This window comes from Nipponia nippon, unplaced genomic scaffold (assembly GCF_047370975.1).
Source record: "Nipponia nippon isolate SJK-2023a ecotype South Korea unplaced genomic scaffold, ASM4737097v1 scaffold_3, whole genome shotgun sequence".
Lineage (NCBI taxonomy): Eukaryota > Metazoa > Chordata > Aves > Pelecaniformes > Threskiornithidae > Nipponia > Nipponia nippon.
In genome coordinates, this window is record NW_028262347.1 from 60,979,372 (window position 1) to 60,993,812 (window position 14,441).

Here is a 14,441-nt window from a genome sequence, read left to right on the forward strand (position 1 = left end):
ACAAGAATGCTGAAACACCTGCTGAGCTACAGAATACAAAATATTTTTTTATTAGTTAGATTATTCATTGTCTTGAATATGCCTAACATTGTACATGGATACCTTGTAGCTCACAATTTAAAAATCAGATCATGCATGCTACTTTTTTTAGACATTGGACTACGGTCCAGTTCTGAAGTTGTGCTAATCCCCTTCTATACTTCTGCACACACACGCACGCATCATTTCTCTTACCTTTGGTGGTCCACAGGGAGACATAACATAGAAGAAGAGACTGTAACAGGACGAGAACAGCACCTCTTCCTTTCGGAAGTTCTAAGAAACCTGAAATTTTACTCGTGTTCGTGGTTGACACAAGCTAGCCTACCAGGAAAGTACCGATAGAGTGTTTCATATAATCACCCATTACTCACTTTTTCCCCAGCTGAAAGAATTCTGAATTACATATGTTGTTATAAAATAGGTTTGTTTTGGTTTTTAGATGAGAAAAGTAGCATCTCTGGAATCTCTCTCCAAGTACAGCAGCTAGCCACAATACTAAATACTTTCATCACATTTAGAATTACAGACAGCCAAGAGCAAGGCTTTCTAATAATCCTACGTTATTTTAGTTCATTTGAAAGATGGTTGCGGCCACATACAGTAGATCTATATCTTTAGATTATGTCAAGGAACTCCTGACAAGCACTGCAGCTCTCCCTGTAAATGTTACCAGTCTACCAGAAAAGAAAACATTCAGTTTTAAATCATGCCTGTTGTTGTTTTAGAAAAGGAGGCATAAATTAAACGCGGCAGACATTAATGCCAAAGATACATGTCTAGGAATACTATTATTGCTGCCTAGCAACTAGGAGGAAGGGAGTGTGTGGGGGAATAAAGTCATGGAAGAATCTGATTTTGGCCACCCGAAACTAAAACCAATTTGATCACACTGCACTATGTCTTCTCTCAAGGGAATTTATTTAGAAAAGAGAGAGAAGAGAGACTAAGTTTTCAGGCAACTCTCCTCCAACCCCCAGCAGCATTAACATAAAGCGCTGAAGAATTGCGGAGAGAGCGAGACAGGTCAGACCAGCACACACATAGGTTTCACTTTGTTACCTTCTATTTGGTGCTTATGTACTTTTACTTAAAATACACTGCACTGCATAGATTTTTTTTTTTTTAAGGAAGCGGGTCACTAGTTTATCTCTGAATAAACACTAAATTATTTTGCTTTAGACAATACTATTATTTTCTCTCAGAACGTAGGCAATACTGCTGTTGCTCCCTCAGAGCATCAAGTTCACAATGACACAAACTGTCACGCTTTCCATTCCTTTCCCAAATACATTCAGAAGTCTAATTTCATCTATTGCTTTTGTTATTGGTGAAAATAATGAGACCCCTCTGTTAGTAATGTTCAGGTAACCATCTAAAAAGCAAGCCCAACAGAACAGATTATCTAATACCTTACATTTTTTATAAACTAAATATTTTCAAAAAGGGACCATTTACACTTTTTGTTTGAGGACAAAAGTTCGCCATTTTTTGTTATAATATTCATAATATTTTGTTATAATATTCATACTCAGAAGTTTATTCACACGTTGCCAACTTCACTGCACTATTGCAAGCATGGAATCACAATCACCATTCACACAGAAAACAAACAAAATGATTCTATGATAAAAGCATTCAAAGCAGTTTGGGAATTCGATTTCTTAATTGGAGATGTACTGTTCATAACTGCAGTAAGAGTTATTATAGGATAACACTACGAGACAAGTTTATTACAACATGTATAGAACACAGACTAGAGAAGTGGGAAAGAACTGATGGTTCTTACCTCTGTCCAAAGAGGCCTTGTTTAAGACAAGAGCATCTTCGATATCGTAACCACTGTAGCTCATCACAGCAACTGTGGCATTCTGCCCAGCAGGAAGTTTCTCAAAATCTATCAGTTCAATTGTTTTTGTTTTTACCATTGGCTTTTGCGGATAGGCTAGAAGATACATAAGAGTATCTATCCTGTTTCTTTGATTGTATCCAATAGTACCTGTACGTAAAAGAAAAACAAAAGTGTGTCAATATTAGTGAGTTTCCTAGAAATGTTTTGACTAAAAAATTACCAAAATGCAAATTAACTAAAACCACAAACTGAAGAATTTAATCTAATAATAGAAATTCTTCAAGAAAATAAGGGGTAAAAAAACATAAGAGACCAAACCAAAACAACTTTGCTTTATTATATTTAAATAAAGATGTAAGTGGCATCTTAATTTAAGCTTCCAGAAAGAATTATTTATTTTTTCTTAAACAGGGAAAACCTAAGCATCAAGACAAAGAGAACAACAAAAGAAATCAAAGTCAGGTCCTATATGACTGAATGCAAATAGGATTTCTTTTTTAATCATGACACTGAAAAAAACCTGCAAATATGAAGTTTGCTTTTATTGTTCTAATAGTCATAGGGTTTTTTTTGAGAGCTGAACTTGTGTTCCACAGATCTGATCCAAAATTTCATGAAAATCAACAGAAAGACTCCCATTGAGTTCAAGAGGAACCATGGATCAAGCTCTGTGTCTTCCACATCGTATTTCCTTCCTTTTCTGGACAATAATTAGTTCAACAGCAGCCTGTGTTAGAATGTCACAAAGCATGAACAAAGCATATAGTTAGCAGCAGCCAAGACTGATTTACTTTCTGAAATTAGAAGCATCATTGCTAGAAAGACTACAGTAGAAGTTCACTCACAATATATTTGTCTTTTTACATGAAATTAATTTTAAATTTACGGTTCAGAATTCAATCCTTTGTATAGACCTCCCAGCTTGAGACTGAAATTTTTGGCCCTGTCCCATCAGACTGCCAAAGTGTCTTCTGAAATCTGAGGAAAAAATAATTAACACCCAGCAGGGAAACATAAACCGTTGTGTAGCAGAACAAAAGTTAAGGCAATCATATGTTTATTAGAGTTTGCTGTACCAGGACCATGCTATGTCTCTACGCAATTAAGAAATTATAGTCTGAAAAGTTAAAGTTTTAAAGTTTTAAGTACTAAATATTCTGCAGTACTTGTGCTTAGGAGGTAAGTCTTTCAAAACCTTTCTATTTTCTCCTGCAATTTCAGAGGCTGGCTGCTTTCAAGGAAAGGTCAAAGCAACCAGTATATAATGAAGACTTCACATAGCCGCAATATAGTACAGCTGAACACAAATCTGCTCTTAGGGGAAGCCAGCTTCAAGTTTTATATGCATCCACTTGCAATTTCCTTGGTTCTAGAAAGTGGATTTGAAGCCACGGGCACAGCATTTTCAAACAGCGAGGAGGATTTGGTAGAGTTGACACGCTTTACTTGTCTCTTGCTTTTGGGCAGTTGCTTTTCTGTCTCTTGAAGAAGGAAATTAATCATCCCTGAGCAGTATTTTCTGTCTCCAGTAAGAAGCAAGCTGGTAGGACCTGGATTCATCAGCACTGAAGACCTTCCCAGTCACCTCCCGCAAGACCCACCCTCTGAAGGTCCTATTACTTCTGATGTTCTCAGCCTAAGTATTAGACATTGCTTTCATTGTACTGTGATTTTAAAAATGGTTTTCCCACTATACAGCTAGGAAAATCTACTTCCAAATTAAAAACTTAGAGGTTTAGACCATTTTTTCCCTCTCCACCTAGAATGAATAATCTGTGTGCTTTCAGGATAGGTTGTCTGCTGTAGAGCTCATCGTAAAAGTTTCATGGATAGGTACATTTTCCTGTTGTTGAGAGAAATCTTCTCCTGAGTAAGCCATGCCAACTTTCAGTTTTGAAATGCTTGCCATTTTTTTCTCCTCTGAGATGCTTATATGCTGTACCTGCTATGGTTCACTGATGAGGGATGCTAAGATGGGATGAAGTCTGGAGCACCTGATCATAGCTAAACTTGTGCTTTATACTCCAGTAACGATCTGTGGAAGTCCTCTATATATCAAGGATTGCAGATGACACTTTTACATATTCCAGGTAATGCAAATTATTTCTCTCTCAGATGCTTCATGTATTTCAAAGCTGGCATTTTTATCAGAGGTTCAGATAAGCCTAATGGAACTGTTACTTTTTATATCAGAGCAAGAGCCATGAGCAACTGACTTTACTGAGATTTTGAGCCTCAGTAATAAACTGTACTCAGGCAATTCTTCAGGAGTTGAATGCTGTATCATATCAAATGGAAAACATATACATATATATCAATGATGGATATCCTAGCAGGAAAGAAACTGGTTAGAGAATGATTCAAGAGCACGAGTGAAATAAATTAGCCAAAAAGCATGCTGTACATGAGCAATATTTGTCCTAATTGCTATGATTTAATGGTTATACAAATAATGCCTTCTCTAGACCGGTCTAATAAACGACAGCCTTAAACCACAATCTGCTTATTTAAAATTAAGAAGCAGCTCTCTTCTTCTGAGGACTGGTGTGTTGGGACGAGACCTCGGTGTGGGCACTGAAATGAAGGAAGTCACTAGCGTTATTTCTGTTTTCTCTCTGAAAGAAGAGAGCCCTTGTTTGCTTCAGCCAAATAGCCAAGCAAAAGTAAAGTATAATTAAAGTTCACCATAACAAACTCTGCTCACAATGACCCACATTTATAATTATCCCAACAGCAAGAACTGATTTTTTTCATTGGTAATTAGCCCTGTTTAAAGCAAAACACACAAGGTTGACCTGGATGCAACAAAGATCGTTTTCTTGCTTTTCTCAGCGCTTGGTATATTGTGAATGCATGTGTGCATTCTTTCCTTTTTTCCATTTCCTGACAAGGTGGTTTTTTTTCTGTTAAAGTATCATTTGATCATTCCTCAGTGTGAAGTAATCACTATAAAAATGCTATCTATTGATATTTAGCATAAATGGGCTATTTTCATTCTGATGCAGAAAGTTTTGAGAACTCACCAGAACAAACAGCCAGCTAAAATAAGCGTTTATCCAATTCTCTAGTGTTTTACTTACAGCAACATTAAACTGTACAATCAAGATTAACTAGGATACAGAAATCAATCTACTTCAGACATGAGCCAAAAGGGCTATTAGTGCACATGCCAAGAAAAGAGTTGCCGTACTTCTGTAGTTCCCTTGATTTCACCATGGATTTTCTACTATTCTCTCCTTTTACATGAGCACAAACCAACAGAGAAAGGAGTACAGTTTTTAAACGCTGCACTGAATCTTGTGGAGGGGGCTTCAACTCAGCTCAGAGAGATTTTCACAGTACATGTATTAAGTGATCTGGATGTTCAGCATTTAAAATATGCTTTTCACCGTAGAAAGATTAAGAAGTCAGTTAAAAAGATTATGGGTAAATTGGGGGAAGTGGTCTGGCTCATTTCTGTCTCAGCACTTCTGTGCCTGCTACCAAGGAGAGAAAAGCTGGCAAAAAGAGACCATGTCGCAGAGCACACAGGCTGCTCCTCAAAGAGCAGAGGCAGAACTGAGCCCTGGCCGCAAATCACCCAGGTCCAGCTTGCGATGACCAGCAACAGTTGGTTTTGCTCTGACGTTTGTTTCGATCCTCTGCCAATAGGCTAGCCGTACGAAATTTGGGAGCACTTCAGCTCTCAGCCCACCAACAAGCCTTTCACAACTGTCAAAAACCAACAACCCCCAGCACTTGGTTCCTTGAAGTACATTTGTCTTCTCAGCACAATCTTAACACATTCAGCTGGTTATGGCACAAGGCAAAGCAGTATATAAAGGGCTTTGCTATTTCACAGAAGCAAAGCAGAATGTTCATGATACAGTAAGAGGGTTTTTTTGTAATATCAAAGAAGTTGCTTCAACATAAACCTCTGCAACAAAGCTCTGACCCACCTACCACCCTCCCCTCAAATACTTTATGCTCTTTCACAGGTTAAAGTAATAATTAACGCCCAAACCCTCCTTTCCTTACTCAAGACTTGTGTTATGACATTTGGGTTGAAACTGCAGTGCACAGTTGGGCTGTGAGAGCGTACAGCTTGCTTTGTGTACCCACACTGCCGCTTTCACAGATGCGCATGTGCATGTGCAATATGGTGGATTACTGGCAGGAAAATGTGTATGTTTTCATTTCTTACATTAGGCTTTTATACAACGTTTTGCAGTCACAGAGGCACAGTGTGTAAAACTGACTGATTTTCTATGTTTTAATGGAATCGAGAAGCTCCATTTACAATTATTTCTCTAATTATAGGAACCCTTGATCCTCTTAAACATTATTTTAGCAACACATGGAATGCAAACAGTATGGACTCTTGTATTTTAATCTTAAATACTTCTCAGATTTTAAGCTACAACTGTTAACTTTGCACTGAAATGTCAACGTTCAAGTGAGGTCCTCCCAGCTGCTGTTGTATTTGCCACCTAATCATAACTTCCCCTCAGTCTTACAGTTCAACCTGCAACATATGGTAAAATATCTATGCCAAAACAGAGGGATTTCATTTCAATTTCATTTCACTGAAATCCAGTTTGCTCACTAAGCACAGCCCTAGTCCTCCAACAAGATGACTCATTCTGCCCATGAAAGGGAGGTATTTTTCAGGACATTTAATGTTATCCTGCTCAAACATTAACATTTTAATACCTAACACTTGTCAGGGATACCGGATTACAGACCCCATTGCAAGCTCTGATGTCCACCTTCCATTTACTTATGCTTTCACACCTTTCCCTAGCTTGATGTTACTGAAAAAAGAGCAAAGACTGCCCAAAGCTGCTGGCACAGCCCTGTGACGTGGTCAGAGGGGGTCAGTGTTGAGCAGCACAAGGCTCTCCTTTCCCACTCCGAGTCCTGGGGCTGCCTCCATGCCCCCAGGTTTTGACAGCGGAGGGAGTGACACAGTGGACTTGGACATGAGACTTTCCACATGGCAATGCTGGACCAGAAGCTGCTCTGCAATTTCAGGTTGGGGAAAGACAGCAAGAAGGGTGGATGGTTACTCAAAGGTGGGGGTTTTGAAGCACTTCTTCACACCTCTTCATAAATACAAACAGAAAAAAGTATGTGTAATGTTTCAGGAATATCCTCTAGGTTTCATTTGATCAGTAAGTGTAGAGAAAAATCTTTTCTGCCCCTACATATTGTCACTTACGGTGGCTTTTTTGTAAGCAGTTATTACAAAAAGCTTCAGGTGTTTGCAGATACTTCAGGCAGAGCAAAATATAGCTCAGGTCATGTGCCAACTTTTAAAATGTACTTTTATCTAGCTGCTTATTCTTTGAGTCAGGTGTTTTGTCATAACAAACTGAAACAAAGGCTTTTTTTATTGCTCAAGATATTCAATGGCTTTTGTGTTCCTAGCGTCAGCAGGAACGTCAGAGGATTGTATCCAAGGAGCTAAATGTGCAAGACCTAGGGTCAAAGCAGCTGAATACACCAACCTCAGAAAACACAGACAATGAATTGCAAATGACACTCAAAACAAAACGGGAAAAAAACCTTCACACAGAAAACTACAAAAGAACTCCACAGATACTGAATTGGCTTTCTGTACACACTGATCCTGCTTAACTGTGTGTGGTAACTAACCAAACCCTCTGAGACTAACAGTCATAAAATAGAGACTCGGGGGTGGGGAAAAGATAATGGGATGGTGGAGAACTGTAAGGAAAAAGATTGCATTGCTCCTTTATTTTTTCCTTTTTTTTTTTTTTAAATTTAAAGGGAGGACATGCATCTGTTGCTATTTTCTGGTATTTTGATGTGCTGAATGTGACAGTTCAGCACAAGGCAGTTACTTCGCTATTAATTCTGCTGGAGAAGCCTCACAAAAGGTGCAGTGTTTCAGTTTCGAACACACAGCACAAAACAAATGGTTTAGTAAACCTAACAGAAGTGGTAGTTTTTTCATGACACAGAGTTGTTCTCCTGTAGCTCTCAACTTGCGAGCAAGCCATCAAGACAAGACATAAAACTGGCATGTACAGCACAAGTCTGAATACAGCTGTCTGAATTGATGTACTACTGGTCAGGTTCTTCTTGGGACTCACTCTGGCTTGATCACGGGCCATATGACTCGGATGCTTTAATGCTAGTTTAGCTGTGTATTAAAGGAAGGATTAGAACTTACCTAGTGTCAATTACCCACAACAGCAAATTTACAAAATGGTTGGTTTTTAATGACCAGCTATCACTTTTGTAAAAATAATTATTAAGTGATCAGGAAATTAATTTTGTTTCAGTCATTTTGCTGAGAGGCCATTACTTGCCCTCTTCATCCAAAACAGAAAAAGCCCAAAATCTAAACTATAGCTGCAGGAAGTGTTCAAGTAACTAAGCACTCTCTTTCGCATTTTGATTCCTCTTATTTTCTAATGTTGATTTAACTATTTATTTATTTATTTTTAGGGCACCTACTCAACTATTCAGGGAAATTCTCCTCTCTCCGTGCTCTGTCTCTCTTTGTGAGAACACTTTTCAACTCTTTTTGCCTGGAAACCCACAGCACATTGCAGCATAAAGAGAAAAAAAATGCACTCTGCCAATCCTGCAGCTATGCTGAAAAAAAGTCATGACGATTATAAAAAAAAACCACAACAAAAAAGCAACAGCACCCCAGTTTCTCCAATTTTTCTTTTAAGTATTAAGATCTGCAGGTATGGCCTCCATTAAGTAAAACTGATCGGTATTTTTTTCCTTTTAATTTTTCCAACTTTCAGAGGTAAATTCTTTCTTCCTCAAAGCTAAAGAAGTGTGCTTTTCCTCTTCTTGGCAAAGTTTTTATGTGAACTGGGAAAGAAAGAATTTCTCTCTTTTGTTGCTTTTGCTACATAACTTCAAAAACTACGTAACACTCCAAAAAGGCATAAAAAAAAAAGTCTTACCCATTGCTTGTTTCCCCATGGCACACTGGTAAGTATTTCTTGGGGACTGGTTGTGGTGGGGATATGGAATCAGGCCAGCACAGACACCAAGAAGCGTGAAAGGCTCAATCTCCAAATGCGTTGTATCTCTTAAAAGAAAGAATAAAATTATAGCAGCCTTGTGAACAAACATCTTAACTAGAATTGACTTAATTTAGTAGAATCTCATAATACTTCAATTCAGTTCTGTTCATGAAAATGTAAGTCAGTAGGACCTCAAAATATGGATTCACTATGGGATTCTTTTTTTTTTTTAGACCCTTTCTTTTGGCTTTAAGTGTTTCCACATGAAAAGAAATGAAGGAGAAAGAAATGAGGGTTTATGAATTTCCGTCATGGAGAAAAAGCCTCCGGATAACGACAACCTGAGGGAACACAGTAAAACAATAAAACATCAGGTTATACAGTAAGACCCAAAATGCCTTCAGGAATGTCTTCTCATGTAATGAGAGTCCCCTGCATCAAATTACCAATCTCAGAGATCTAGAAATCCACTGGGGAGGGGGAGGAAGGAAGAGCTAGACAGATTCAGGTATTGAAAAAAATAAAAGTGTAGTTTTAGTTTTCCAAGGTCAGTTATATAATACCAGTTAGAGGGAAAGCATCTGTGTCCAAACCAGATCCAGTGCCATGGGTGACATGGCATAATAAAACACTATTTGAAAAGCTCTGCAAATATTTTGGAAGTTATTATGTTGTTAAACGGCAGTACTGATGAGAAGTAAAAAGACAGGGACAAGGAGTAAAGACTGAGAGATAACAAAATTTGTTCTACCTGGTATGAGCTTCAGAGGAGAAAGTCCCTGCTCAATAACGGCAACTAAATCATAGCGTGCATTGAGATGCAAGTGGAGTGACTAATAACTAAGGATGGAGTGTACAATAAAGCTTGGCTGGAGCAGATCTGCTTTTTAAATCAAGGTAAGTAATTAGGAAATGGGGAATTTTGGAATAAAGATAATTATAACTAAATCTATCCAAAGCGTATCTTTCATCATGTTCTGGAGTTATTACACAGAGCTTGGGTTTAGGCATACATTCCTTCTCTCACACACCTAAACCCACTGCATTCTGAAAATCCCATCTGTAATGTTTGACTTCTCTTGGAAGTCTTTTGGAAGACTTTTTTTAGGCAGTTAAACAAATTAATTTGATTACTAAACTTTAAGACCTTGCAAAGGAAATGACTGGAAAAGTCTTTATTATGACAACACTCAAAAGATGGCAAAGCATCACAAGCTCAAAAAGGCTGAGGAATTACCCACAAGTACATACAGACTGAAGACAAGGACCAGCAGGAACTTCAGTAAACAATGTATGTACTACTGGAAAAAATGAAATCTGAAAACTGAAAAAAAATCTGGAAACCCTGAGGAGCAAGCCTAGTGAAATTATCTATCAGTCCCAGAAATCTTTATAAATCACGAATATGCTTTAGCAATCTAAAAAAATTACCTGCTGGCCAGAGGATAGACATTATTTTTCTTTGCTTGTTAAAAAGCAGCTATGTTAATTGAAGCCTGTCTAAAGAAAATATGAATGGTAGAATCCCAACTGCAGTCAAGTAATTGCAAAACGGTCTCAAAAGCCAGGATTGAACTCAAAACACAGACTGCTCCCCCATTCTGTAAAACTTCACAGAACTGGTGACACTTCTCAAAAAATAAAACAAGAGGCTTAAGACTTACTGATAGTGAAGTTAGTGTGTTTCTTCAGAAGGTACTAGTGCATGGAACGACATGTACATTTTCAGATAGGGTATTCAAAAAAAGTGTTTTTCCGTTGAGGTCAATTCTGTTTCAACCAAAGCAGATGCAACATATGTGGATCCTAGTATCTTATGAGGTGTTCCACAGTGCTAATGAGAGACCTTCAAACTTTACAGAGCAGTTCAATTTCTGCAAGTCAAAATGCCACTGCCAGAAATGGGCCCAAGAAAGGAAGGCAACCTTGTCAGTTTGAAAATCAGAGTTACAAATGGGTAAGGAAGATATTGAACGCATTAAATAGAGTCAAATCCTCTAAAGAAAAAACCCCTAATTGGATTGGAAAGGTAAAGAGAGGATACTGTAGCTAAAAGAAGCCTACATTACAAAAGCAGGAATGTTAATGGGATACTTCACAATAGTGAATTGTATCAGTTGTTATTACCAGCACAAGTTGTACCAACATGGTCGCACCATTTAAAATGCAAGATGATCAGCTGGGGGAAGCGGATACGCAAATCAGCTATTCAGGATGTAGGGAATATCATTACTAAACACAAGGAGCAATGTGCTCATACGGTGCAAGCTCAGATACTTATGGCACTATTAGATACAAGCATTGAAGCTAAACTCAAAACAAGTTGATGGACAACACAAGAAGCTCCCAAACTTTTTGACAGTTATTATGGAGTCATTTCCTCACACTAGTCCATTGGAAGTTCAGCTTCTCCTCCTGTTTTTGACTAAACAGTGATTTCATGTGATACGCTCCCATTATTCTTCCTAGCTGAGTCAGGTGTCCTGTAACTTAAACTTTTCAGCTCTGGTTCTTTGTGGAAGTTATTTAATTTTGGCACAAATGACAGCAATTGTGTGTGCTGTTCTTTGCTCATGTATACAGAAGCCAGCCAAGAGCATGCAAGAGTAATTTCTTAAAGTGATCAAGTCTTCAAAAGCCTGGGCAGGAGCAATACAATTTAATTAGCAGAGTTAATGCATTTCATCTGACAAAGATTAAAGATAACTGAAGGTCTCATCCAGCTCCACTGAAATCAATGATGTATTTCTGCTGGCTTCCATGAGTACTTGACCAGGACAGAACACTTAGAAAATGCATTTTCTGCATAAATCTAGTTATGAAACGTTTCATGGAGATAACTTTTAACACCTTATATGCAGCCTTCAGTTGACAGGACATTATCAGAGAAACATTCAAAAAAGTAAAAAGATAGGAGGACTTAAAAATTTAAAAGAATCCTTCCTTTAATGTGGGCTCTTTAGTCACAGTCACAAGACACAGGAAAAAAAACAAAGCAGCAGGTCCTTCATATATGTGGAAAACACAACAAATCTGGAAATCTTTCTAAATGAAAATCACATACCAGGAATGGGTTTAACATATGGGGTAAAGAATACGCAGAATGATACAGACATTTTTATCAGGGCCTATTACACATCCAAAAGTCAAAGGGAAGGTCTCATTCCAATACTTCAGACATTTAGCATAAGCTGGTTGTCTGGGATCCCTCTACAGCCGTAAGAGAGAGGGATTTTTCCAAATGACAATCATGACATGCTAAGATCATCATCTAACAAGTGGAACCATTTGCCTTCTGGATTCGTATTGTATAAAATTACTTACAATAAGCAGCCCAATGATTACAACAAAAAAAAGCCACATCCAGAGAAACAAAGGATACACCTTTAAGTATTTCATATTTTTGAGAGTTAGAAGCAGGAACAGATCTCCCAAAACTCAAAAGCTAAACCATTTTTTGTAACTATCCCATGGATAATTTAGGATGTGTGTAAACAGATTTCTTTCTTTAGCTTTCATCTGAAGTTGTTTCAACCATTGGCAAGGGAGCAGCGTGTATGTGTGAAAAGAGTAACATTATTAACATGGTTGCATTTCAGACAGTCACCCTATGAAAGTTTTTCCTACACCAGTGTTTAGTCTGAATGCACACTTACTTATTAATTGTATGTTCATACAGTGCAATGTTACAGTCATTTTCTTCATTCACATCCAAATATTCAACGAGGCCTTCATGCAAGAAGTCTTCAAAATTCCTACAGTTAAATTAAAAAATACAGTAGAAGTACTATCTTTTCTTATATTTCTGCAGAAATAAAACTACATAATACATATATTGAAGGAATATAACATGTAGAAGTTAAACTAGAGAAATACTTTTACATGAGAAGTTCTGTGCATTTTACGTATTTAAAGAAAACTGGATTTTTTAAAATGAATCCCCTTCCCCATGCACTGCTTCACACAGCCTGACTGACCAATGTTACTTGTTTGAACAACTAAATAAAATCCTCCTGTATGTAATCATCATCACTATAAATGTAGGCAAATATAAGGGTAATCTAGTAAGCTTTTGTAATGGTTTTGCAAAATTTAGTTAAAGCTAAATTTAAACACTTTTGTGTAAGTGTGTTTTTTTAAACACCCAAACTAAGAATTTGCAAGGAGTTTCAAAACTAATTCTGAATGTGCCTAGTTTAGGGTGGTCAAGTTGATATTCCTTTGAAGTGTTTGATTTTTTAATCAGGAGAAGGACAATACTGCCTCAGGCCTTCCACTCACAGAAAGATGAGGCTAAGAGATGTATTTATTCTGTATAATTACTGAATTTCATGGCAGTAACAAAATAAGATGACCAGACTTAATTGGACTTCAAACGAAAACCTCCAATACACCGATTATTAATTTATATAGGAGAGTAGACTTCTCCTTTACATAGCTAACCCCAAGATTGTGAAATACTGACTGACTGAAATATTTCCACACAGTATTTACTTAGTCAAGACAAATATGGTCTACTTGAATCGTGTACCTGTATCCCTGAGCCAGTTCTTCCATATGCTTGTTTGTAACCGCAGGTTTTTGCTTCTTGACAATTATGTAGGGTCTACAATTTAAAAAAAGGGGGATTATCATAGCAAATACCTAGGCAGGTAACTTAATTTATACTTACGGTAAGAACCCTGCCTATGCACAACCTATTTTATAAACCACTTTTAAAATTTATCCACCTTTACCTGGTATAGCCACATAAATACAATCAGTAATTATTGAGACCTTGGTTTGATACACAGATATCCTGAACTGACATATTGGCTATGAAGTACTCCAAAAGTGTACAAGAAAAATTAAGATTTCAATTTTGAGGAGGAAGCCTTATTCCACCCCCCCCCCCCATCTTTAAACTAACATTTGTAAGTTTTACCTACACATTTCATTGATGGCTTTAAAAGATTTAAGATTTCCCAATCTACAAAACTAAGAACAGCACTAAGTTCTGTGGATATTGCAGGGACTTCATACAACACTGAGTGAACAGATTGTGCTCAAGTGTCCACATGCAGGAATGTATTTTGCTGTTATTTAGATGATGTAAAGTACAGGCATTTACTATGGGTGACCTCAGATGAATCCATAAATTTCAACAGCACATGTATCTCTGAAGGCTTTCTTACTGCAAGGAAACACTGACACAAAGGATGGCATGCAAGAATGAAACATCAAGGGCTGTTGCTATTTGGACAAGTTGCTCTTATACAGAGCAGCAAATAGCTACAAGATACTTGTGGAGTCCACTCTGAAGTCTAAATAACTGTTTGAAGACTAATGAGCACTTTCAAATGGTTAATAGGGGTATCTGAACAATTGCAGGGTTGGGGGTGCCACAAAGCAAACTTGGTAAACTCCTGGAAATCCACATGATTTCACTTGTCTTTACAAATCGGAAGTTTTGTTGCATCTCCAAACCTGCAGAATGGCCGATGTTCACCCTGCCTGGAAAAGTGATTTCTCTGCCACTGAATATGCCCCTACTCTGGATCTCTGGACCCGGTACG

The 14,441-nt window shown here is 37.6% G+C and overlaps 1 protein-coding gene across 3 annotated transcripts in view; it reads right to left on the reverse strand.

Annotated features, from left to right (window-relative positions):
- POLR3B (RNA polymerase III subunit B) overlaps positions 1-14,441 on the reverse strand; it is an 80,430-nt gene that overhangs the window by 29,628 nt on the left and 36,361 nt on the right. For all 3 annotated transcript variants that reach the window (XM_087766645.1, XM_009474166.2, XM_087766646.1), the window contains 4 exons: positions 13,418-13,492; positions 12,543-12,641; positions 8,824-8,951; positions 1,829-2,038 (listed from right to left, as the gene is read on the reverse strand). In XM_087766645.1, coding sequence (XP_087622771.1) covers positions 1,829-2,038; positions 8,824-8,951; positions 12,543-12,641; positions 13,418-13,492 — 512 coding nt within the window. The remainder of the gene's footprint in view (positions 1-1,828; positions 2,039-8,823; positions 8,952-12,542; positions 12,642-13,417; positions 13,493-14,441) is intronic.